This window comes from Alligator sinensis, unplaced genomic scaffold, assembly GCF_000455745.1.
Source record: "Alligator sinensis unplaced genomic scaffold, ASM45574v1 scaffold308_1, whole genome shotgun sequence".
In the NCBI taxonomy this organism is placed as follows: Eukaryota; Metazoa; Chordata; order Crocodylia; family Alligatoridae; genus Alligator; species Alligator sinensis.
The window spans coordinates 2,356,524-2,380,518 of record NW_005842041.1 but is presented as its reverse complement, the minus strand read 5'-3'; the positions used below and the strand labels follow the sequence as shown (position 1 = coordinate 2,380,518).

Here is a 23,995-nt window from a genome sequence, read left to right as displayed (position 1 = left end):
TGTCCATTACTGAAAACTGCCTGTCAGTTAATGTGAATTTTGTGGGCAGCAGTGCCATTGTCTGTAGTCTTAATCTAAGTGATGGTCATTTTTCATATTGGAAAAAAAGGGTTTCAGCTAAACCTTTGATCTCCAGTGTATACATCTAGAAACGTACCATAAAATTATTAATCATAAAAATACTCAATATATACAAATGATTCATACAAACATATGCCATATATTTCCTTACTGTAGATGGGTCACTCCTGTAAAGCAAACAAAAGCAAGTATTTCAAATATATTTTTATATATTTATATATATATATATATATATAAAATTTGGTAAATATAGTCAATGTGTGAAATGCAGAATTTCTTTTTCAGATTCAGTTACTTGGGTTTGTTAGGAATCAAGTACATTTGAAGGTATAGGATTAGTTACTGGGAAGAACTTCTGCTTTATAGCTGCATTGGCATAAATCCCACTCTCATTTTGCCAAGTGTTGATGCCATGTCTTCTGTAATCTGCTGTGTCAGTAAACTGAGAATGACATTTTCTATGAACTACAGAATAACCATCTGGTTGGACTCCAACCTATGGAAGCAAGAAAGACAAAAGTTATTTTCCAGTAAACAGAGATTCAAAACATGGTGCTTTGATAATGTGCATGTTATGGTCAAACTAATTTATAAGAAATAAACCATTTCACAGATTAAAAATCTATCTCCTAATAAAATGTCTGGTCCGAATATCAGATTACTGAATTCTAACATTCTACCTTGGACCAGTAGATAAGATACTTAGTAGTAGTAGCCAAAACTAGTGAACCTAGGAGTTTGATCTCCTTCCTGGTTCTGAAGATTATTTCTGTAAATTAACTCAAATAAATGTATTTGGTTAAATCAAATTATTCTTCCTGTGCAATCTTGGCTAATTTTGCGCTTCAGATTTACAGTGTGTTGAAGAGCACACAATGGTAATTATTGCTGTAAGCCATTTTTATTACTGTATGAAATGGGTGCAATTTTTCAGGGGGGCTCTGTTCCTGGGGGGCACTCTTCCCCCTCCTCCCCTTTTTCCCCCCACCCCCATGAGGCTGGGAGCAGGGGCTGTGCGAGACTGCACAGTGTGGGGGGTGCGGGGAAGCACCTGGCACCAGCACTGGAGCTGCAAGCTCAGGCTCAGAGCCCCAGTGGGAGATAAGGCAGGCTCTGCTCTGTCCCCCAGCACAGCACTGGTTGGAGCCGTGCCTGCACCAGACACTAGCACCCTGACTTCCTTGCCTGCTACTGCTGCCAGGCAGCAAGGGCTGCAGCTGTGGGGGAGTGTGCACAGCCGTGGGGGAGTCCCCTAGACCCTCCCACCCCCCACCCTGCCCAGCTGAGCTGTGTGCTTCCACTGCCCCTCTGGGGGAAGGAGGAGGGGGAAGAGTTTCCCCCAGCATGGAACAGAGCCTCCTCCTGCCATGGAGGGGGAGGAGTGGGGAGAAGACTCCCCTCTGGGGCTGGGCAGCCTCACAGAGCCCCACTCCCCACCCCTTGGTGCCAGAAGGGGAGGAGGAGGGAGAAGAGCCCCCCCAGCACTGAACAGGGCCCCCCGGCAGTGGGGGAGAGGGAGGAAGGGGAAAAATTCCCCTTTAGAGCTGAGCAGTAGGGGTGTGCAAAATGGGCTGTATTCAATTTGGATTCTGATTCGGCCCGAATCGGGGACAGTGATTCTATTCGTTGATTCGAATCACTGTCCCTGATTCGATTCAGCCAAATCCAAATCTGAAGATCTGATGCTGATTCAGAGAATCAGCAATTAGGCCATAGACAAAGCTTTAAATGTTTATTCTGTGTACCTTGAGGTACCAGGCGTGATTCATGAATGCTGCGATGCTGGGGCAGATGGAATGTCCCACAGGAGTGCAGGGCCCCCCCACCCCAAGTGCTCGGCAGTGAACCCAGAAGTGGATTGAAAGTACTTCTGGTCCACTTCCAGGTCCGCCACCGAGCAGGCAGGGGCCCCCCCCCATGTCCCCCTGGCTTGACAATCAGTCGCAGGGGGACCCTGGGTACCCCCTCAGACCCAGGAGGCACCAGTCACTCAGCTGGGGGGCACAGCGGGGCCCCCCCACACTCTCCCCGGTGAACCCAAAAGTGGACGAGAAGTGCTTCTGGTCTACTTTTGGGTCTGCTGCCAAACGCGCTGGGGAGCCCCCCACACTCCTGTGGGATGCTTCATCCACCCCTCCATCACAGCATTCACAAGCCACCTTGTACCTTGAGGTATGTAGAAAAAACATTTAAAGCTATTAAAGTTTATATCTGAATCACCAAATCTTTCTGAATTGATTCAGAGGGTTCCGATTCGACTTGGATTTGGAGAGATTAAAGGGTCTCCCGATTCGATTCAGATTCAGAAATCAGTCACAGAATCAAATCAGGGACCGAAGCTTTGAACAGCCCTACTGGACATCTGTGTGTGCCTGGATTGCTTCTGGATGCCAGGCCATGCCCCCCTCCTCAACTCAGCTTCCCTATGGAAGGAAGGGAGGGCTGCTCTAATGCCCCCAGGCTTCTCGCTTGAGCCACTGCAGGCATATACTGAATGTCTATCCACTTGTAAACTGGTTCACTCTCTGTAAGTTAGAGTAACCTGCAAAGACTAAATCAATTCAGGCTCAGGCTTTTTGACTGTCTGTCCCTAGCCCTAGCAAGAAAGTTTTTCCTAATATCTAATTTCCCTTGCTGTGACTTAAGACTATTGCTCCTTGTTATGCCATTAGCCACCACTGAGAAAAGTTTAGTTCTATCCTCTTTTTAACACCCCTTCAAGTAGTTGAAGGCTGTTATTAGACCCCCCTCAGACTTCTCTTCTCCCAACTAAAACCCAGTTCCCTCACTCTCCTCATAAGTCATGTTAGCCAGCCCCCTAATCATTTTTGTTGCACCCCACTGGACACTCTCCAATTTGCTGACATACTTTTTGTAGTGAGAGGCCCAAAACTGGACACAGTATTCCAGATGTAGTCTCACCAGTGCAGAAGAGAGAGGAAGAACCAATTCCTTCAATCTGCTAGCAACACTCCTACTAATGCAGCCCAGTATGCCATTAGCCTTCTTGGCAACAAGGGCACACTGTTGGCTTATATTCAGCTTATTGTCCACTGTAACCTCCAGGTCCTTTTCTGCAGAGCTGCTGCTTAGTCAATCAGTCCCCAGCCTGTAACGATGCATGGGATTGTTCGTAAGTGCAGAACTTTGCACTCATCCTTACTGAACCTCATAAGATTTCTTTTGGCTCAAACAAGAAATGTTATGGTTTTTTATTTGAATAGTAGGCAGAGTAGTTATGCTCCTCTTCAGTATGAGAAAAATGAGGCACTAATTCACCTAAAGGAAAGGAACCACCACTGGGGGAGGGGTAGGCCAAGGCCACAAGGACTAAGGCCATAGTAGTGAAGCAGAAGCCATAGCAGTCTTTAGGCCATAAGAGCTAAAGCTTGTTGGAAGGGGCAGGCTGACAGAAACTAGGGTGAAGGGCCCAGGGAAAGGGGAAAGCTTTGCCAAGGCTAAGGGCATGGCAGGCTGACAGGAGAGTGTAAGGGCCAGGGACTCAGAGAAGAGAGCTTTGCCAGGGTCAGGGACTTGTGAAACCAACCAGAGCTTGATGGACAGGCCAGAGGGCCCAGTGGACAAGTTAAGATAACATCTTGAGGCATGGCTATGCCTACAGGGGTGGAAGGAGGCCATGCATAGCCCATAAAGCCCACATCTTTCCTCTTAATCTAACTCGAACCTTTCAGTTTGAGAAGTAATCCCTCTATGTCCATTTAAAGGCATATTGCCTGGAGACTACAGGAGCTTGTATATGTACTATGTACATATGTACTATGTACTGCTATGAGAACACAGGATTACAGTCTCTGTAGCTTTCAAGATAGCCTTTTTCATGGACATTAATTTCACAGTAAAAAAAGTTTATTTTAAAATATGGAGGAGATCAAAAGGGCACAGCCATTGCCCCTTTAACTCCAAAACATCTTTAGTAAAATGTTACCTTTTTCCCCCTCAAAGAAAAACAAAATGTCCAAAACCTCAAACTTTTAAAAAAATCTTTTAAGTTTTTGATTACTATTCAATTCCAGATATGTATTTTGTTTTAATGTTCACAGTAGTGTAATTCTTCTACTACCTATATAAATAGAGCAATAACATTCATACACACAGCAGGGGGAAAAAGATAGAAAAGAAGCTGTTAAATTTTTATTTGGCTGAAGCACCATTAAATGCAACCAAAGATAGTAAGAAACATATAAATAATACATTTTTCCCCCAAACCCTGTGCTCTTGTGGTAGTAAACCAAGAAAGGACAGAATAAATAGCTGTAGTGAGGAATCTTTAAACAGTTTGCTAGTAAGTTATACGCAGATGGAAAACTGTATCTCTATAAATGTATAAACTCTAAAATAAATTATAACTGTCTCATTTGTCTACTGGCTCCTGTAGCTATATTGCTAATAGCTCTATGCAAATACAAACAAATCATCATTTCAGAAGCAGCTTTTTCTTGTTTCCTCAAAGTTAATTATGCACTCTACAGATGAAACTGCATTTAAAACAAACTGTAAAGTATCATTTTAGTGTTCCTATTTACTTACATATGGTGTATAGTCATATGGAGGAATGTATTCTATATGGTATGTTGTATCTAGATCCCTATAAGGTAAATGAAATGCATGATATGAGAAATAACCTAAGGCAGTCTATTTATTTTATATGTTATACAAAATAAATAATAGATAGCAGCCATTTTCAGAAAGACTATTAACTGTTTGAATTATTGCAATATCTAGGCCAGAGCATTAGTTTGCAAAATAAAATCATTTACTTTCTGAAATTTACTTGCTTAGGTTTTTTTCCTAAGGAGTAACAAATTTCAGAGCAGAATATAGGGGAATCTAATTTTCATATGAATTTAACTGAGAGCATGTGCTCCAACTACATGAGCATGCACTGAGATGTACTGTACAGGTGTATATACACTGATATTCATAAGCATTAGGGATGGAAGGGATCTCGGAGGATCATTGAGTCCAGCCCCCTGCCCCAGGAGTCTGTTCCAGGCCCTACGGGCTCGGACAGTAAAGTTCTTCCTTATATCCAGTCTGAAATGGTCTTGGAGGAGTTTGTGACTGTTTGACCTTGTCATCCCATGGGGTGCTCTGGTGAACAGACGATCCCCCAGATGCTGATGTACACCCCTTATATACTTATAGACAGCCACCAGGTTCATGTGCATGGCTCTCCTCTGAACTCTTTCAAGCTTCTCCACATCCTTTTTAAATTGTGGACCCAGAATTGGATGCAGTACTCCAGCCTCACGAAGGCCAAGTACAGAGGGAGGACGACATCCTGGAATTTGCTAGAGAAGCATCTGTGGATGCAAGCTAGAGTTTTGCTTGCTTTGCCAGCTGCAACATCACATCGGTGGCGCATATTCATCTCGTGGTCAATCATGACCTCCAAGTCCCTTTCGGCCATGGTGCTAGCAAGTGTAGCACTGCCAAGCCTATAAGCATGCTGCGGGTTTTTCTTCCCAAGGTGGAGTACCTTGCATTTTTCAGTGTTGAAGGCCATCAGGTTTTCATCCACTTATTTTCCAAGCCTGTCAAAGTCGGCCTGGATCACCGTTCTGTCCTTGGGTGTGGACGCTTTACCCCAAAGTTTGGTGTCATCAGTGAACTTGGCCAGTCTGCTTCTGATACCAATGTCCAATGATAAGTATGTAGAGATCCCTTGCACACCCTGTACTTCCATACTTAAACTGGGCATGCTGATTCTTGGATACATGGTATCATTTATAAGAAATTGTAAACCTGATACAATGTCTTCTTTCTGGCTGGAATGATCTAGTTGGGGATGGTCCTGCTTTGAGCAAGGGGTCAGACTAGAGGTCTCTTCCAAACCTCATTTTCTATTATTATGACTCTTTCTTTCTTTTTTAAATCACTGCTTAAATTAACACCTTTCACTTCTTTAGTGACCAGTTTTCAGGGACTGTATCTGGGATACAGTCCCACACATACAGAACCATAAATAGTTGGCATCAGTTGCAGATCTGTTACAATACTGTGCATAGGCTAATTAGCCTATCCAGCTTTTGTATGACAGGCTTTAATATATACACACACACACACACACACACACACACACACACACACACACATATATACATATATATATATAGTGTGTGTATATATGTATATAGTGTGTATGTATACACACACACACAAATTCAAATGAAGCCCTTTAGACACCTTGGGGTGATGAATATATGTGTACCTGCAAAATCCCACCAATGAAACTATGCTTTTCAATATCTGCTTATGTAGATCGAGTATATACATATGTATGTGAAATTCTGCATATCTGAAATGCCAACAATTTATGGCATTATGGCAAGAAAATGAGAGGTTTTTAGGAGTAAAATGCCTAAAAGGAGCAGGAACACCATCTTCTATGTGCCAGTCCTTAACCAAGGAGACAGGCACAATTTAATCTATATAGCAGGAAGTGATTAAAAAGGGATACAGAAAACATAGTTTAGTGCATGGAGTAAACTGTAGACATGTAAGAGCGAATCATGACATTTAAAAAGGCACAATACCTGATGCAACTACAGTAGCGAGAAATAAGCCTTAAGTGACAGAGCAGGGAAGGCATAACTATGGCTGGGTAGAAAATTATAGAGTATTTTTTTCAGTTTGTAAATGATCATTTTCTCTAAAACATTTGGATTAATTGGCTTAATGAAAATATTAGCTCACCCTATGCTAAACAGTGGTTTGTATTTCAAAATATAAGAATGCAGCAGTTACTGAACTAAAACCTCCAAAAAAAGCATTCTGTGCACTATAAATAAACTAAAGACAACAACAAATTGTTTAATCTTCCTCACCAAACATTATATGTTTGTCTTAAAACATCCTCCACAAACTGCCTAGTCTAAAGCAGTGACTAACCTTTTGAAATGGGTTCAAAGCTATCATCAAAAGCAGATGATCCAGTTAAAACAAACTCCTTAGAAAATGAAGCTTTTTAAAAGGAATCTGTGAGGTAAATATCAAGTTTGAGGGTTTGACTAACTTGCCCACCATTACATAAAACAGGACTACCATTGCCTTGATTTTATTTCCCTTTCTTCTATTTAATACTTATATATACAGCCACAAGTTGTGCAGCTACATTTTTAGTTCTGCACTTAAAAGACAATGGTGCCAGTTGTGCTTAAAATAACTATGCAAGTATGCTGAGAGACAAACTGTGACATTTTAAAAATCTGCAAAGAGGCAAAGAAAAATATTAATGAAATTCAACAAGGTGTAATTCAATGTTCCAAAGAGTTAAGGAGTCCACAGAAGGGACATGGCCCAACTACCATGAAAGTTTAGAGATCAGAGAGGAAACACTGCATTTCAAGGTGTCTGTGGATAGCAGCTCTTTCTCCGTTTCTGCCACAGTTGCAATCAGACTGTGCAGCTCCTTCAGATTATTGCTCAGACCAATTTAAAAGTTTCTTTAACTTTTAAAGAATTACAGGAAAAGGTTGCTCTAGAATCAGGTTCAGGTCTTTTATGCCAGTTCATTTGAAATAGAAGAAGAGCCTTGGACTTTATTTTATTCGCTGTTTTAAACCAGTGTTGATCAACCTCTGACCTGCAGGTTGAAACTGGGCTCTGGAAACCACAGCAATTAATTCTGCCACCATTCCCCCACCATTATATTTCTGGACCTGTGGGAAGCCCTGTGGTTCAGATGACACTGTCACATGGGTTCATGCAGGTCTAGATCTGGTGAGCAAAGAACCACCCTGCAGCCAAAACCAGCACACCACCCTCATGCTGGATCTGCCCCATGGACCAACCCTGCCCGTGCAGTCCAGAACTCGAGGCTAAAAGGTTGACCACCACTGTTTTAAGCTACTGCCATATATCAGGTAGATCACATATATATGGAAACAAAATATACCTTAAAAACATACTGTAAAGATTGACAAATTAAGTTTTGAGAAAACAAATTTTCAGTGGGTGCATCTACACATGTTATTAATACGATGCAATAAACTCCGGCCCAAGGAGTCAGCCTGCCACCCCAGAGCTGCTCCACCATGGCACAACGTGCTGCAGACGAGCTGGCTGGGGTACAGGGGTGCTACAGTGCAGGGGCTGCCTGCCAGCAGGATAATACTTACATCAAGCGTTAATACCCTTTGGTGGAGTTCATTAGTTTACCTTTGTCACAACCCAGTTAATCAGTGCCCGTGACACTAGCAAGAGATACCATTCAAGTAGTCAACTAAGAGTTAAAAGAAATCCTTGCCAAAAACTCCTGAAACAAAATCCTGGCGGAGAGCTGTATATAATTTATGCCCACGTCACAAACAAGAAACGAAACTTAAGACTGGTCAGGGTGAAAGGGGATACCCCTGCCATAAATCCCTGCAATAAAAAGCGAGGGAAAACTGTATATAATTGGTCAAGAAACAAGCGTAAGCCCCTCATCATAACCTCATACGTAACAGGCAAGAAACCTGACCCACTACCTTGTAACCTGATAGCAACCTGAGAGCACAAAGAACTGCTGCTTGCCAGAAAATTAAAGATTCCACATAACGGTTCATCATTGGGTATCTCCATCAGACACCTCTGTCTATAAATAGTTTAGCAACTTCCGCCCAAGCCGGGGAAAACTGGGGAATCTCTGAGGAGAAACCTGAGCTCATCACCAGAGTGACTTGGCAGTCTGATCAGCTGTCAATTACCCCCTGTCATCGTAAATCTTGATGTATCAAAGCCCTGCAGGCACGATAGCACGTTTTCGGCACCACGTCCATCATTGCTTGGGTGTAACCCATACGTTTGACTATAATCGATGCAACTGTAACAGAAACAAAGGCTCAGCCTGCGTCACACGTCACTATCTGGGCAATGTAAGTAAACAATCTCCTGTAACCAACACACATCTGTGCCTGGTTAATTTCACCCCATCCATCACTACCCACCTGTCAGGTGAAAGTTTTACTGCTCCGGTGGTAGGATTCAGAAAGCAGCTGCCGGCCGGCTGCTCTGAGTCCCGACAACCTTGGGCTAATAGTGCCCTATTTGTAGATGGTGACACTTTACTGCAGTGCTAATTAGGCAACTCTGCAGTAAAGGGCACATGTAGATGCCCCCAGATTCTCATTTGTAAAATGTGCGTCCAACTTACCAGTTATTGTTTGATTTTTCCCTACCCTCACTCTCCCCCAAATTGCTAGCTTGAGCATCTCAGCTGATCTCAGCTGTCAAGAGAGAGAAGAGAGAAAGAGAGAGAGAGAGACATGGCTTCCCAGGTAGCCAGGATTTAAAAAGTTTTATAGGTCAAACTCATAAACTGACACCTGTCAACCCAAGTGTTCAGTATACTTAGGCACTGCAGAGCAAAAAATTTAACACCATCCCTGTACAGGGCCTCCTCAGTTTCATACAAAAAGTACCATTGGAGCAGGAGAGTAAATAACCAACACTACAACCTGTAAGGTCTTAGACAGAACCCTTCAAGTACCCTTCTGAGACACTGCAGCCTTTGCCAGACATGCAGGTAAAGGCACAATACAATCTGGTGCACAAATCACATAATTGTGCTTTCTACCATGCCATTCAGGCATGGCAGAAGGCATGACTGTAGGATCAAGCATCAGGTACCATCATACCTTATTGCTGGTGCAGGGGGAGCCATGGCTTGTGATCCTGGGCTCCCCCCGCGCAGGAAAGTAGCAAGCTCCCAGGGCTGGAAGCCCCCTCCACTGACAGCTGGGAGCCAGGATCAGCTGATGTGACTCCCAGCTGTAGGAACACATAGTGCACCCTTATGCTGGAAGCCCCACCAGCTCTGGGCTCCCAGCTTCTGGGAGCCTGTGCATCCCATGGGGGTACACCTGGCCACACCTTCAATTAATAGTATGATAGGAATCAGTCAAAGTTATTACACATTTTTTGTGCAATAACTTTGTGGCTTATTCCTTGTTTAGGACACCATTAACTGCTTTAATGTATGGCCAGGATACAGCTTAAGACATGAGTAACTGGTTAATAATGTCCCAAGTGTAATGTGGGACACAAGCATCACTGTATCTGCATCTATTACGGTAAAAATACTATTGTCCCATAAGGGTTAATGTGACATTAACATTAATATTATGATTAGATTCCTTCTTACATAACTTGAAGCACTCCTTTTCATGTCGTTGAACAAACTCATTCTTATGTATTGCCTTTTTTAATTTGGGATTTAGTTTCAGCAGCTGCATGGCTGATGAGAAGGGAAAAAAATATTTTTCCATTCACTTTATTCAAAATCAGCAAACTATTGGCTTTACCATCCCAGCCATTCAATCTGTATTCAGCTACACAGTAAATGGAAAAACATCTTAAGAACAATAAGGTAATAATTATATGGAGAACTGCTATCTGACGTCATTAAAACATAGCAGTACCCTCCCTTTATTACAGTGTGTCTATTTTTATGCTATAATAAATGGAAACCCATAAAACTCCTTTCCTCTTCTCCAGACCTCACCCTTTCCTGCTTTGTCTCCACATATAACCCAATAGATCTTTTAATGAGTTGCTTTGGACCCAAAGGGCTCCTATACACATGCAGTGAGCCTGCTCTGCTGTACTGGAAATCCAGCACATCAGAGCAGACTCAATTAATCAAGTCTGCTGGAACACAGAAATTGACACACTCCGGCAGCCTTCCACATCACGTGTATCAGCAACCTCGTGCATCTCCATGCTGAAAAAATGGTGGTGGGGCGCTTTGAAAGAAAAGACATTCAATGAGCTTTAGTTCAAAGAGCCCTGCCGCCATCTTTTCAGTGTAGGGATGCTGATACATGTGATGCACCGGTGCTTTTAATTAGCATGGCTCGCTAATTAAAGCACCTGGTGCTGCATCCGGCAGCATGTGTAAAAATGCCCAAAGATCTGGTTTGCTACACACATTTTTATTTTGCTTTTCAAAACCATCCCCTTGCATTTACACTAAAACCTCTCTTATTCCAGTAATCAAAGTTATACTGATGCTAATCCAATTTCTGCAATGCTTAACTGAAGCTGGTGGCAGCAGCAACAATCCCTTGAATTGAGAATGATCTCTACCATGGCTCATTTATGGGTCTTGAGGTGATTTAGGAGTCCAGCCCTTGAGACTGATCCATGCACCGAAGCTACAGGTCTTTCCACAGCAGAGAGAAGCTTGTAGACTGGGGTTTCTCTCCTTTTCATTCCACTGCTCTCTCTTCTCTGCTTTGAGGGTTGAAGTTACAGTGCCACTGGAATCAGTCAACAGCCAGCTCCTCCCAGCTCTTGATGTTGGTGTCTGTTTTCTTGAGATGGGCCTTCAATATGTCTTTGTAGAGTTTCCTCTGGCCGCTGAGATCTCAGGCCACAGCTAAGCTGGGAGCAGAGCACTTGTTTTCAGAGCTGAGAGTTGGGCATTCGCACACAATGGCTGGTCCAGAGGAGGACACAAACATTCCAGTTCTGATGTGAGGATTGTAGGACCAATGACTTTGGAAGAACCATCAGAGACTTAAATTTACAGGAAAAAATTTCCAAGCAGCTGGCAGAGATGGGAACTGGTATACAGTGCAGGGAACAAATTAAGCACTTCAACTCCACATACTGCAGGTGAAATGTCAAGTCTAGCAGCTCTAAATCTACCTGCCCAAAATAAACAGAATTCAACCAGGTGCTCACTGCTAGCCCCCATACAAAATCTACATGTCACTGTGCATGATGATATGCTTTTCAGATTGGAAAATCTGGCCAATCTGCAAGAAGCAAAGCCCATGGCAGAACATGTTGCTGGAACCAGCCCCAGATCAAGTCACGTAGCAAGCTGGCTACAGGACTTCCTGGTTCAATAAATACCCTGAATGCCCTCTTTGTAATCTTTGGATGAGAGCCCTCTTTGTAACTTGGTCACATGGATAAACTGAACTGGATCACTGTATAACTTCAGCATTGTCCGACAATCAGGATTATAATTCCCTAAGAGTGTAGCAGGTGGGAAAGTGAAGTGCGGATAGTAGTCACCTCCCATCCATTCTTGGCAGGGAGAAGGGAAGTCACACTGCTAGCAACTTTCTGCACCTATTTCAACATCTTGCTTAAGTTCTTTCATATTTTGTCCTAATTCTGGCTGGTGCTGCTTGAAAGGTCTTCGTTCAGGAGAAAGCCACGTTGGTCAGTGAAATTCTTGGGGACAGCAAGCTTATAAAATATACTTTGCAAGATGGAATTTGTGAACAGATCAACAAATAGATAAATGTACTCCAAGATGATAATCTGCCATTTTAAGCATCACCCTGAAGCCTTGCCATGATACAGAATATAAGAAGTGTAGATTATTTTCTTTTTGTTTATGGGACAAAAATACTACACTACTTTCTTAAAAGACCCTTCCACCACTGTTGGTCTGAGTTCTACCCTGAAGTTTTGACAGGAGGACTCTGAATCAGCAGGGGCAAAAGTAGTGATTCAAGAATGAAATACTGCAAGATGTTTTGGGAAAAACATAAGCCACTAAAGGACCAAAGAGGGAAGAAATAGAACGGGGAGATGGACAACAGATAACTAGAAAGACAGATTTGTCATTTGGTTCTTCAACAATGACTGGAGCTCAAGGGAGGAAAACAGATTGCAGTCAAAGGACCTGTTCAAAAGATTCCATTAGATTCGATTTAGATTTAGAGGTACTGAAACATGAGACATGACAGACAGTACTGAGGTTCTGTTTTAAACAACAGTGGGCTCTATTCCCCCAGTTCTACTTCTCCTTCCTCTCTCCTCTTGCAATAACCATGTCTTCTGGCAGAAATAAGGACCTGCTTATCTGGTAAACACCATGTACCCTCAAAAACTAAATATCACAAACTTCCCCATGTGTTCTACATTAATGCTCAAGAACCTACTTCTGTGGTTAACAGAGGCCTATATAACAATCAAGTAGTATCCACTGTGGCTAACATTCAAGTGCTTCTTGAGGTGGGGAAAACTATGGGCCTGAGTGCCATCACTGGCCTCAGGACAGTTCAGAAAGCCCATTATCTGAAGGCTAGCTATTAATTAAAGAATATTAGTTATGTCCACCATGTATAGGTAAACTCTACTTCCACCGGCCCTTCTACAGGCAGAAATGCTAGAGGTAGTATTCGCTGGTGGGCCAGAATACTTCTTCACAAGAGTCCAGGGAAGAGAGAGAAACTCTCTGCAATACATAGTGAAACAAATGCAACAGTCAATCCAAAAAGTAATACAGCAGGAACCATGGAATAACCTCCAGAAACCCTACTTATTTTCTATTCTGTTAAGGCCACTTTATAAGGAATACGCAGCTGAAAGAAGCAGGAGATAACATGTTAAGAGTAATGCCTGCACAAAAGAACTTCCATGACAAAGCTGAACAAATGTAAATGCAATGCCAGCCTACATGCAACTACATGAGTCCATTGTACTGAGCTCTGCAATGTGGTTGCTAGCAGACACTCTTAGCCAGCATGGATACATGGACATGTGCCAACCTTGCAGTTTAGACACGTAGATGTGGCTGTTACAGTCTTTGTATATAGCATACTATTTGCATACTCAGAAAGTGCTTTCTATAAAAAAGAAAATTAAAAAAAATAAATCTATTTAAAGAAGCCCACAATCTACCTTGTCTTGTATGATTTAAAGTATAGTATTAATATTTTGGTAGTCATGACATTGGATGAATCTGTCTGATGAATCTACAAAGATACAGCCATGATCTGCTTATTCTCATGATGACACTACAGGAGCAGAATTACATCTGCACAGAAGGAGGGCAAACTGTGACAGTAGTAAAATAAGCCAATACTTTCTTGCATACATTTTTGTGCTCTAGTATCTAAGTTTTCATTAAAAAAAGAACAATTCTCCTGTCTGGTAAGGCCATTTTATGCTCCACAAACAGCTGAAGGAAGTGAGATGACCAGCTAAGCGCTTTTCCTACACAAGAGAACTCTCTCACCTATTATGTGCCACCTTTGTTATTTTCAGCTTGAACCCTCTGGAGTAACAGTGGCCAACCTGTGGCATGTATGCCACAAGTAACACAGGAAGCTTCTCTGCATGGCACACAGCAGGTTGGGGAGGGTACAGGCAGCACAGCAACAAACAGAGTAGGAAATAGAAAACAAAGTAGCAGATCAGGCAGGGAGCACAGGGGAGGAAACAGAAAGTGGAACAGCAGATTGGACAGAGGAAGGGAAACCTTAAACTGGAAATTCCCAACTAATGTGTGCGTCTTGGATCCCAATATTTGTAAGATAAAATTCAAGCTTGGGAAAAGTCTAAAAAAATATTTTGGCTTCAACTAAGAATTGGTGTGTAAACATACACGATATTAGTTTGGTTTTAGTTCAGTTTGAGAGATGACGGATCAAAATAAAGCATCAAGCTTATAACAGAAAGCTAGCTTTAAGCTCAATTAACTACTGAAAATTTGGAAGCTCTCCACATTTGTTCACAATTATTATGCAGTGTTTGAATTACAACTATTTATAACCATTACTATATCATAACTAATGATTTCCATACATCAGAGACTGCTTTTTACCTTATACCCCAGACTAGCCAACTGAAAGAGATGTTTCGAGATGTTTCCTACATATTTCAGACACAAATTTATTTACTCCTACTTATATCCACCATCACAGTATTAATTTTGTGTATTATTTATGTAGTAAGTCAGGGCTGTCCAACTTCTGAGCAGCTGGGAGCCATATGACGGGCAGGCCGCAGGCCCTCCAGGCCTCATGTTGCACGAGTCCCGCAACCACATGGGATGTACACTGCATGGGTTCCCGAGCCTTGCAGGCCACATCACTCCACCCCCTGATTTGGAGAGTGGCAGCTGGGCAGTGAACAGGAGTGAGCCAACAAGCCAAGAGTTGGACAACCCTGTGTTAACTCTTGAAACATAAACTGCTCTTACATGCAATAGTTGTAATCATACACATTTAAGCTTTTCTACATTATTAAACTTTCAATGCCTTTTCAATGCCCTTAACTAGCTTTGTTTCTTGGCACAGAATTAGAGGTATTTTACCTCCCCAATAAAGAAGCAGCACAGCCCAAGCAAAGGACCACCAGGATTCCCACGTTCACACTTCTCTTCAGACACTATAAACATTTTGAGCTATAATTAACTTACTTAAATGAAGACTTTTCTTCTTAAGAATGATGGAGTATCATTTTGTTATTTTAGTAAGTAAAAGGGGATCAAAGGTTTATGAATCATTTTAGCATGAAGGGCCTTCACAATAACCCATGCCAGCCTTAATCTTCTCTGGGACTTAACTGGTACATAAGGCTTTGTACAAGTCCCTGCACTGATGCGGTTTTACTCCCATATAAATACTGTATGCATTTCTCTTTTCTTAAGTTAATATTAAGAGTCATTATTTTGCCGATATACTATTTTCTCTATATATAAAGGGCTTAGTCTGTCTGTCTGTGCGTCTGTCTGTAATGCTCTTGGGCAGCGTGGCTACAAGCCAGTGCTGCGCACAGGGAAAATTGCCCATCAAGAATGATGGCGCGGACAGAGCACTGCCATGACCGGGGAGGGGTGGGGGAAAATGACAGAGGGGATGGAGCACCACCATGACAGTGGGGACAGAGTGGGACAGCTGAGTGCCGCCATGATAGCAAGGACAGAGCGGGGGGAGGAGAGGGGGGAGGCCAGCACCACTGGCATCACCCTGCCCCAAGCCCTGCTCCTTGGAGGCAGTGGCAGCACAGGGAGGTGGTAGCACAGCATTGGCCTCGCCCCGCCCCTCTGTCCCCACTGTCATGGTGGCGCTCCGTCCCCTCCGTTATTCTTGATGGGGAATTCGCTAGTTACAGAATAAAGTGCTGGTGACCATTCTGCGGTCACAAGCAATTAGAGGTGCACCAATACACTCAATTTTCTTTATATCGAAAATCAGCCTGATGTGGCCAATAATTTGGTCAATAAATGCCTGTGCATGCTCGGCAGCTTAGAATGCTGTGTCCAACTGGTAAGTCTGTTGTGGTGCAAGGGGAAGGGGGAGGGAAGGGGCATGGGGGGGGAGATAAATGCCCCCCGGAGTGAGGGTGGGAGTGGAGCTGGGGCAGGTGCTGCCCAGCCGGGGTAGGGCACGGAATGAAGCCATGGCTTGTTCAGGAGTCTTCGGGGGGGACCGGCACACACCCCGGGAAGGCATGGGGGGTGCCCTCAGATTTGTGCAGGGCATGGGCAGGGTGGGCTGCAGCTGCAGCCGGTGCTGGGCTCTTCCCAGCATGTCGGGAGGAGGGAAGGGGGTTGGGATGGGGCTGCACTCGGGGCGGACAGTGGCAGCAAGGGTTGTTAGAGGGAGGTTATGGCTAAATTTGGGCACTGCCGCCACCCTGAGCACAGCATGGTCCAGCTCCCATCGGGAAGAGTCTGGCACAGCAGCAGCCTGCCCTGCCTCACCCTGCACAAATCCAGACCCCCCCCCCGCCCGGGGTTGGGACTGGGCCGCCCCCAGCCCCAGCTCCACTCCCACTCTGTCCCTCACCACGGGGGGCATTGATCTGCCCCCATCATGCCCCTTCCCTCCCCCCTCCCCTTCCACCACAACAAACTTACCAGTTACATGCAGCTGTATCGGAAATCAGATTGGTATCAGTCAATATGCCTCCTTAAAAATCGGATATCGGTATCAGCCCCCAAAATCTCTATTGGTGCACCGCTACCAGAAATGTTGGAAGTGAAATCCATGCACACTTATAGCTATGAAAAATAATACAGATAATCCAAGAGCAACAATTCAAAAGGCAGTTTTGTTGTTTCACCTTATGTAAAACAACATTACCGAGACCTTACCAATCCTTTTCCACACTCCACAAAGCACTAGTATAATCTGTCATCAAAAAGCATGTTGTAATTTGCTGTTTTTAAACATTACTAACATTTTAAAGTGGTCTGGAGAGTGTCTTGGTAATACGGCTCCCATGCCTGTTTGGGGTAGTCCAGTCTCCCTGCAAATTAGACGAAAATTTTCAGAGAAACAGCAGAATCATCAGCAGTTATTCTTTTCAGACTTAACCCTATATGAACTGATTTAAACCAAGTTTTCAATTATTAATATTTAAAAAGAGAAAGTGTCTCTCAGATCTGTATGAAGAAAACTTGCAGAAGTTATTAAACTAGCAAATGGCACATTTCTCCCATATTCATTAAGACAGAAACCGGATTCACATTAATTATATTTCTCAACTAAAGTAAAATGTAATTCTTTCTACCAGAACCGAAATTAGTGCACAAGTTAGCAGATTATCATTTCTATATGTGCTTACTATTGCTGTCTGAAGGATGGAAAGTATTATGCCACCTCAAATACTTAATAATATATGTAGCTCTTGCTTTCTGATAGCTGGATATGACCAGCGTGGCAACTGAGGATCACTCCTGGAGCTCAAACCTAGAGAGGATCCACATCAGGGAGAATGTTCAACTCAGAAGTTATAAAAACTTTCACTTTAAAGTGGGATCCCTCTGATTTGGTGGATGGATGTCCCTGTACCATTCTTCTTATTTACAGATCATTATATCTACATATGGGATCAAAGGAGAGGTGGTCCTAGGTCCAGTTTATGATGCTAGCATGAATAAAAGGAAAATCTGGTGAGGGGACCTGGTATGTTCCATCAATAATTGGATCCAAGGGAAGAAAGTAGAAGTGATATATTTTTATCATTCTTTTTTTATGCATCTGCCATTTGAATGCAAATTCTGTAGTGCATATGATATTCAATATAATATACCTGTCAATAACACCGTCTTCAAAGTTATCTTCATTTAGCATGGATTTATAAATCTTCATTTCCTTATATTCTTTATTTGTAAAGGGTTGAGACAAATGATCCTGATATGTAGTGACCCACACCTGGAGAATAAAGGTCACATGTAAAAAGATAACTGTTCTGAGAAGAAAAAAAAAGAAACACCTTTCTGTAGATGGTGTAAAATTTTACTTGAGATGGTATAAAATTACTTGTTGTTTGTTATTTGATTATGTGGACACTACACCTCATAGCCCTGATTTACCTTGTACGTGTTGGGCAAAAACACCTATGGCCAGATAACAGCTATGTTTGAACACCTGGGCTGATCCCTAAGGCTTTGTTTTCACTGGGAAAACTTTTTCAGCAATGGTGAAGCCCCACCATTTCTACCAATGGTAACAGCTCCAGTACAGAGATGACACAGGTAGTTTTTACCCTGTATAACAGTTATGTTCACAGCAAGGATCTACAGCTCAAAACTGGTGCTGAAGCCGACCCAGAAAATGAATCAGTGAAAAAAACACAATTGGCACAGGTACTGGAAATATTTAAGTTATAAGAATTTGTTTTATTTCATGATTCCAACATTGTAATCAGTTTGCAAAGCTATAAACAGTAAACCAAAAGAAAATATAAACTGATTATGCAGTATTGTTAAAGCAATCAATGAACTTATTGAACAAGGGACAAAAACACTCATCTTATTTGATTTCCATTCTTATTTTTCTTTAGAATGGCATTACATTGTTTTGCATACTTTGAGAAACCTCCTTTTACTTTTTGGCCAATGAAATTCCAGTAAAGAAGCAACTAGCTGATAAGGTGACCAATAATTTAATAAGGAAACAACACATTTTTCAAGGAAGTGCAGAAAAATCTAATGTCCTTTAATCGACTCTTAGTACTTCCAAGTAATATAGAAAATTATAATATTGGCTAAAACATAAGACTACATTATAACCAAACATTTTTCCTTACTTAATGCTTCAACTATCCTTCTACTGTACCAGCATCTACTAAGCACACTGACAGCATCTCAATTGAAATGAACATTTTTTAAAGGCTGATTTAATCAATAAAGTAATATTTTACAGTGGAACTTATTACCTGGTTGTTATCTAAATGCTAAACATATCTGTCCTTGAAACTTATTACCTAACAACATTAAAACTACAGATAACAATAAGATTGTTAATAGAAGTTTAGGCCCTGATAAAGGCTTACTGCTTCTAAAATAAACATCTTGGCTTACTTAATCTCAGTATCTATTTTTAAGCATCACATTGCACTAACATTATCAATAGAATAAATATACATCACATGCCTATTAGAAAATGGAAGATGTTATCATCATATGGAAGCAAAGAAGAAACAAGTTTTAATATGCAATACATAAAAGTACTCAACATGTTGTATTATCTTCTCCCAAGCAGCCTCCCCTCAGTGGAGTCTCTCTGAGTGCTGTCTTTGGAAGCAAAGTGCTGTCTTTGGAAGCAAAGATTTTGAATACCATATTTCCTCACATACAACACATCCCAGAATAGGGATGTGTTGAAGTCAATAGGCATTCTGTTAACAATTTCTGGATTTGGCTTGGAATATCTGGAGAGAGAACCTGCCTGAGGCTTTAGCATCATGATTCTAGCTAACTGAGACACTACCTGAGTGAAAAGATCAATATGGTCACTGTGAGCTCCTCTGTCCTGTGTGATTCTTCACAGAGGCAGGACCACAAGATGCTAATCTGCCTAAGAGCCCGAAATCCAAATCATCTTCTCCTGCTCCTATATCTGGGCTCCAGTTGCTCCATCAGGCTTTGTGTAGCTTTATCACACAAAAACACCAGGGTGAGTCAAAGAGATTCAGGCCAGTCAGATTCAAGATTCTTCATAGTCAGCTACAATTTAACATTTGCATTCACCTGGTGGGAAAAGGGGATACCATAATGGCCAGATAATTATGGGAAGAGACTGTTCTAAAAATCTAAAGGTTTTATCTCCATTTCTTAAACAATGAGTGTAATCCAGCATCTATATTGGTATCAACATATTGACACAAAACATGTGTGGTTCCAACAGTGGTCATTATAACATGATTTTGTTTACCTGGGTCAGCTGTTTTGTAAATCAAAGGAAATCCTCGTTAAAAAGTGTGAGATGTGTTTAACTTGCTATAACACACTCTTGGCAGAAAATACAGAGAAAATACCAAGCTAAATGTTAAAATAAATCTCCTAACCCATTGGCTTAAAAGTATTAGTGCACCCCCTTGTGTTATAAATGATCACTCTAAATCTTTCACGCTTGTCTAGCCTACAGTTCTACTGATTCAAATTGTACCTTTAAGGATGCAAGAGGTCCATCAAACCAACTCTCACTTCTAACCACAGTGAAATTCATAGATGTCATACAAAGGTATATAAAGTGTTAAGCGTTTACCATAAGATACAGCTGAAGAAAGAAGAGTGTTGTGCTCTCTTCACTACTAAATTAAAGCCTTGTATAGCTAGCCACAAATCTAATTAATTATAGAAGAAAAAGATGCCTACTTGAGGAAAACATTGTATAAAACAGTTAGCTTTCATAATTAAAAAATAATATTAAACCATAGCATATACACTCTACACAGGGAACTAGTTTGTACCATACGCTTACAGTCACAACTATTTTCTACAGTGCTAGAAAAGCTGAAAAAATATGCTTGATTCTGGTGGAAAGTAGCCGTATGGATCTCCCCTACTGCCTATTCTTTTTTAAATTACAGCAGATTTAGGGGAATTTGACAAAACTAGAAATGCGTGATGCACAGAAAACCTATTTTCAATTAATACAATGTATCATTTATGTACGTCTATGACTTTCAATAGCACTGGAAGTTAAATAATTCTGTTACAAGTCACAGAATTACAAAGATCTCAGAGGTGTCACAGGGCCCAATTCCAATGTAATCTAAGATTTTTACATGACTTTATTTTCCTAGAGACCTGAATAATAAGAAAGCTAGACACAAAGAGATTTAGTTGACATATTTTACTGTAGTTACTGTTCCCTTGGAACATGTTCTTTATTAATTGGCAGGAGTGGCAAAATGTTTCATTTAGTAACGGTTCACCGTAAAGGATAATATTCCCCTATTGTTTTAAGCAGATGTGTATTTTGTATTGAATGTGCTTAAGTAGAATTGAGATAAAAACACAATACTAAGACTTAACACAAGGGTGTCAATGTCAGCCTACCCCCTGGGCAAGATCCAGACCATAGGCTTTTCACAGGCCAGATGTTGATGCAGCAGCAGAGCAACAATTGCTTGCCCCTGCATCACAAATGCATTTTGATCGCAGCCCCCGCCCTATTTATCAGCCCCAATTTACTGGATTCCTCAGCAGAGTCTACAGCTGCAGTGGGGGAGCAGAGGGTAGAGTGGGGAAAACAATAGGCACAGGGGTGGGGTCAGGAGGTGGGAAAGCAAACTGCAGGTGCCCGCACAACACACACACACACGCCATGGTCTCTCCTGCACTCCTCCTGCCCATGTGCACCCTCCCCAACCTAATGAACCATTCCAGCCCAGTGCAGGCAGCAGCTCTAATCAGGCTTCAGCCCCAAGAACCAGGACAAAAGAGCTGAACCCCTACCTGCCCCAGGCCAGTACTTGAATCCAAGACAAGTTTTTTTTTCCCATGCAGACTGGGGGGAAAACCTCATCTTGGATTCATGTAAATATGGTATTCCCCCTCCATCTCAAACACCTACACCAATTATAGACTTAGTGCTACCTTTGATACATCTATGCTATATTGGTTTTTTTAGATACTATACCCATATTAAAATTACAATCTGTTGCTTTTTTAATGTAACCATATAATTCAGTGCATCAAACTCTGTTGCTCTAACAAAGGCAGAATTGAGACTCTGTTCCTGCTCTCACTGAAGTAAAGATTTACTTCAATAGGAGCAGGACTGGGTTCTTAAATCAACAAGAAATGGAAAAGAAAAAAGTTAAAACTCCTTAAGTAACAATAATTTATTTCTCTTGGGCATGTCCCAAAACCAAAAAACTTTTTTTGTAAAAAATACATGGAACATTAATTGAAACCAGTATACTAATCCACCACTTCATCTGTAAAACCTCTTAATGTAAAAGCAATATTTAAGGCTATCCTAAATGTCATCTTTTTTACAAACATTCTTATCAAGTACAAAGAACACATGCATTATGACAGTACAACCACCTTGAAGGTGATCATTATGCAAGATGCACAGTAAAGAATAGTAAGAACTCCAAGAAGGATGGAACTTGTAATGGGAGCATCTACATGTGAAATTAACGCATATGAATAAACTCTGGAGTTCATTACTCTGAAGTTTTTAGCTCTCGGACACACTGTTTGAACATGTGTCTGGGAGCAAAAAACTCTGGAGCAATGAGCTCTGGAGTTTGTTCATGCACAGCACATGGGGCCCAGTGAGAGCAGCCTAGGGGGCTGGTTGAGACATGAGGATGCTTCAGTGCAGGGGCTACTCGTGCCTCAGCCAACCACTCCACAGCATGTGGAGCCCCATCAGAGCAGCCAGCTCCAAGTTGAAGCACCCTCATGCCTCAGCTAGCATGAGGGCTGCCTGCCAGCTAGCATCCTCGTGCCCCAGCCAGCCTGGTCGCTGTCTACACTTGCATTTAAGCACAGTAATTGACTGCACCATCAGACAGTACTTGTGGCTGACAGGACTATCCAATGGCACAGTAAATTACTCTACTGCACAGTAAAGTGCACGTGTAGATATGCCCACTGATTATATATCATCTTCATAAATAACGTAGATTCAAAAACCATGTTTCAAAAAGACTTTGATCCATTAAAGTAATCTAGAGTTAATCAGAGTGAGAAAAAGGAGGAAGATGCCAACTTTCCACATTAATAGCCAAGAGAGACAGATTTAAGCATGGAATATTTGGTATTTGTGAGTCAGATAAGTGAAAAATGCTCGAGTGTCACAACCCAATTAATCAGTGCCCATGCCACTAGCAAGACCATCCTCATTTCGCACACTATAGTCAACCAAGGGTTAAAAAGAAAGAAGTCCTTGCCAGAGACTTAAATTTATGCCCACGTCACATCCAAGAAACGAAACTTAAGCATAATTTATGATTGGTTAGAGTAAAAGGGGATAGCCCTGCCATAAATCCCTGCGATTGGTCAAGAAACAAGCGTAAGCCCCTCTCACGTAACGGACAGAAAGCCTGACCCACTACCTTGTAACCTGATAGTAACCTGAGAGCACAAAGAACTGCTGCTTGTCAGATAATTAAAGATTCCACATAGCAGTTCATCATTGGACACCTTCGTTAGACACCTCTGTCTATAAATAGTTTAGCAACTTCTGCCCAAGTCGGAGAAACTCTAGGAGAACTCTGGGTAATTCAAAGAGGAGACACCTAGACACCTAAGCTCGTCACTAGAGTGATTGACGGTTTGATCACCCGTCAATACTCCCCGTCAGTGCTAATTTTGATGTAGTAAAAGCCCTGCAGGCTCGATAGCATGCTTTCAGCGCTCCATCCGTCATTAATTGATTGTGTAACCTGAACCCGCGCAGTCAACTATATAACTGAAGCAACTGTAACGGGACCAAGGCTCAGCCTGCGTCGTACGTCACTATCTGGGCGACGTAAGTAAACAATCTCCTGTAACCAACACGCGTCTGTGTCTGGTTAATTTCACTCATCCATCACCTACCCGCCTGTCAGGTGAAAGTTTTATTACCCCAGCTCCGGGATTCAGAAAGCAGCAGCGGCCGGCTGCTCTATTCCCGACATTGAGAAGAGGATATTCTAGTTTGCTGACACTTTTATCCTAGAAATGACAGTGTTATTGACTACAACTTTCTGTAGTAAATTGCTATAATACAATTTTATCTTACTATAAGGTTTCATTAGAGAAAATGTCTCTGCTTACTGTTGGCAAATTCATTTTTGTTTCTCTGTGCTAGATCCTCAAGTGGTGTAGATGAGCATACATTTATTTCTGTGGAGCTAAACCCCTTTCCACTAGCAGGATACATGGCCTGGACATTTCCTAGCATTGTAGGTTGTATTATATTAT

The 23,995-nt window shown here is 42.0% G+C and overlaps 1 protein-coding gene across 1 annotated transcript in view; it reads right to left on the bottom strand.

Moving 5' to 3' along the window:
• Nucleotides 1–347: 347 nt before the first annotated feature.
• CUNH9orf135 (chromosome unknown C9orf135 homolog) overlaps nucleotides 348–23,995 on the bottom strand; it is a 40,543-nt gene continuing 16,895 nt past the window's right edge. Inside the window, exons 3-6 of the mRNA XM_014519462.2 lie at nucleotides 17,875–17,996; nucleotides 17,020–17,088; nucleotides 4,630–4,687; nucleotides 348–577 (exon numbers count right to left, since the gene is read on the bottom strand). Coding sequence (XP_014374948.1) covers nucleotides 386–577; nucleotides 4,630–4,687; nucleotides 17,020–17,088; nucleotides 17,875–17,996 — 441 coding nt within the window. The 3' untranslated portion in view covers nucleotides 348–385. The remainder of the gene's footprint in view (nucleotides 578–4,629; nucleotides 4,688–17,019; nucleotides 17,089–17,874; nucleotides 17,997–23,995) is intronic.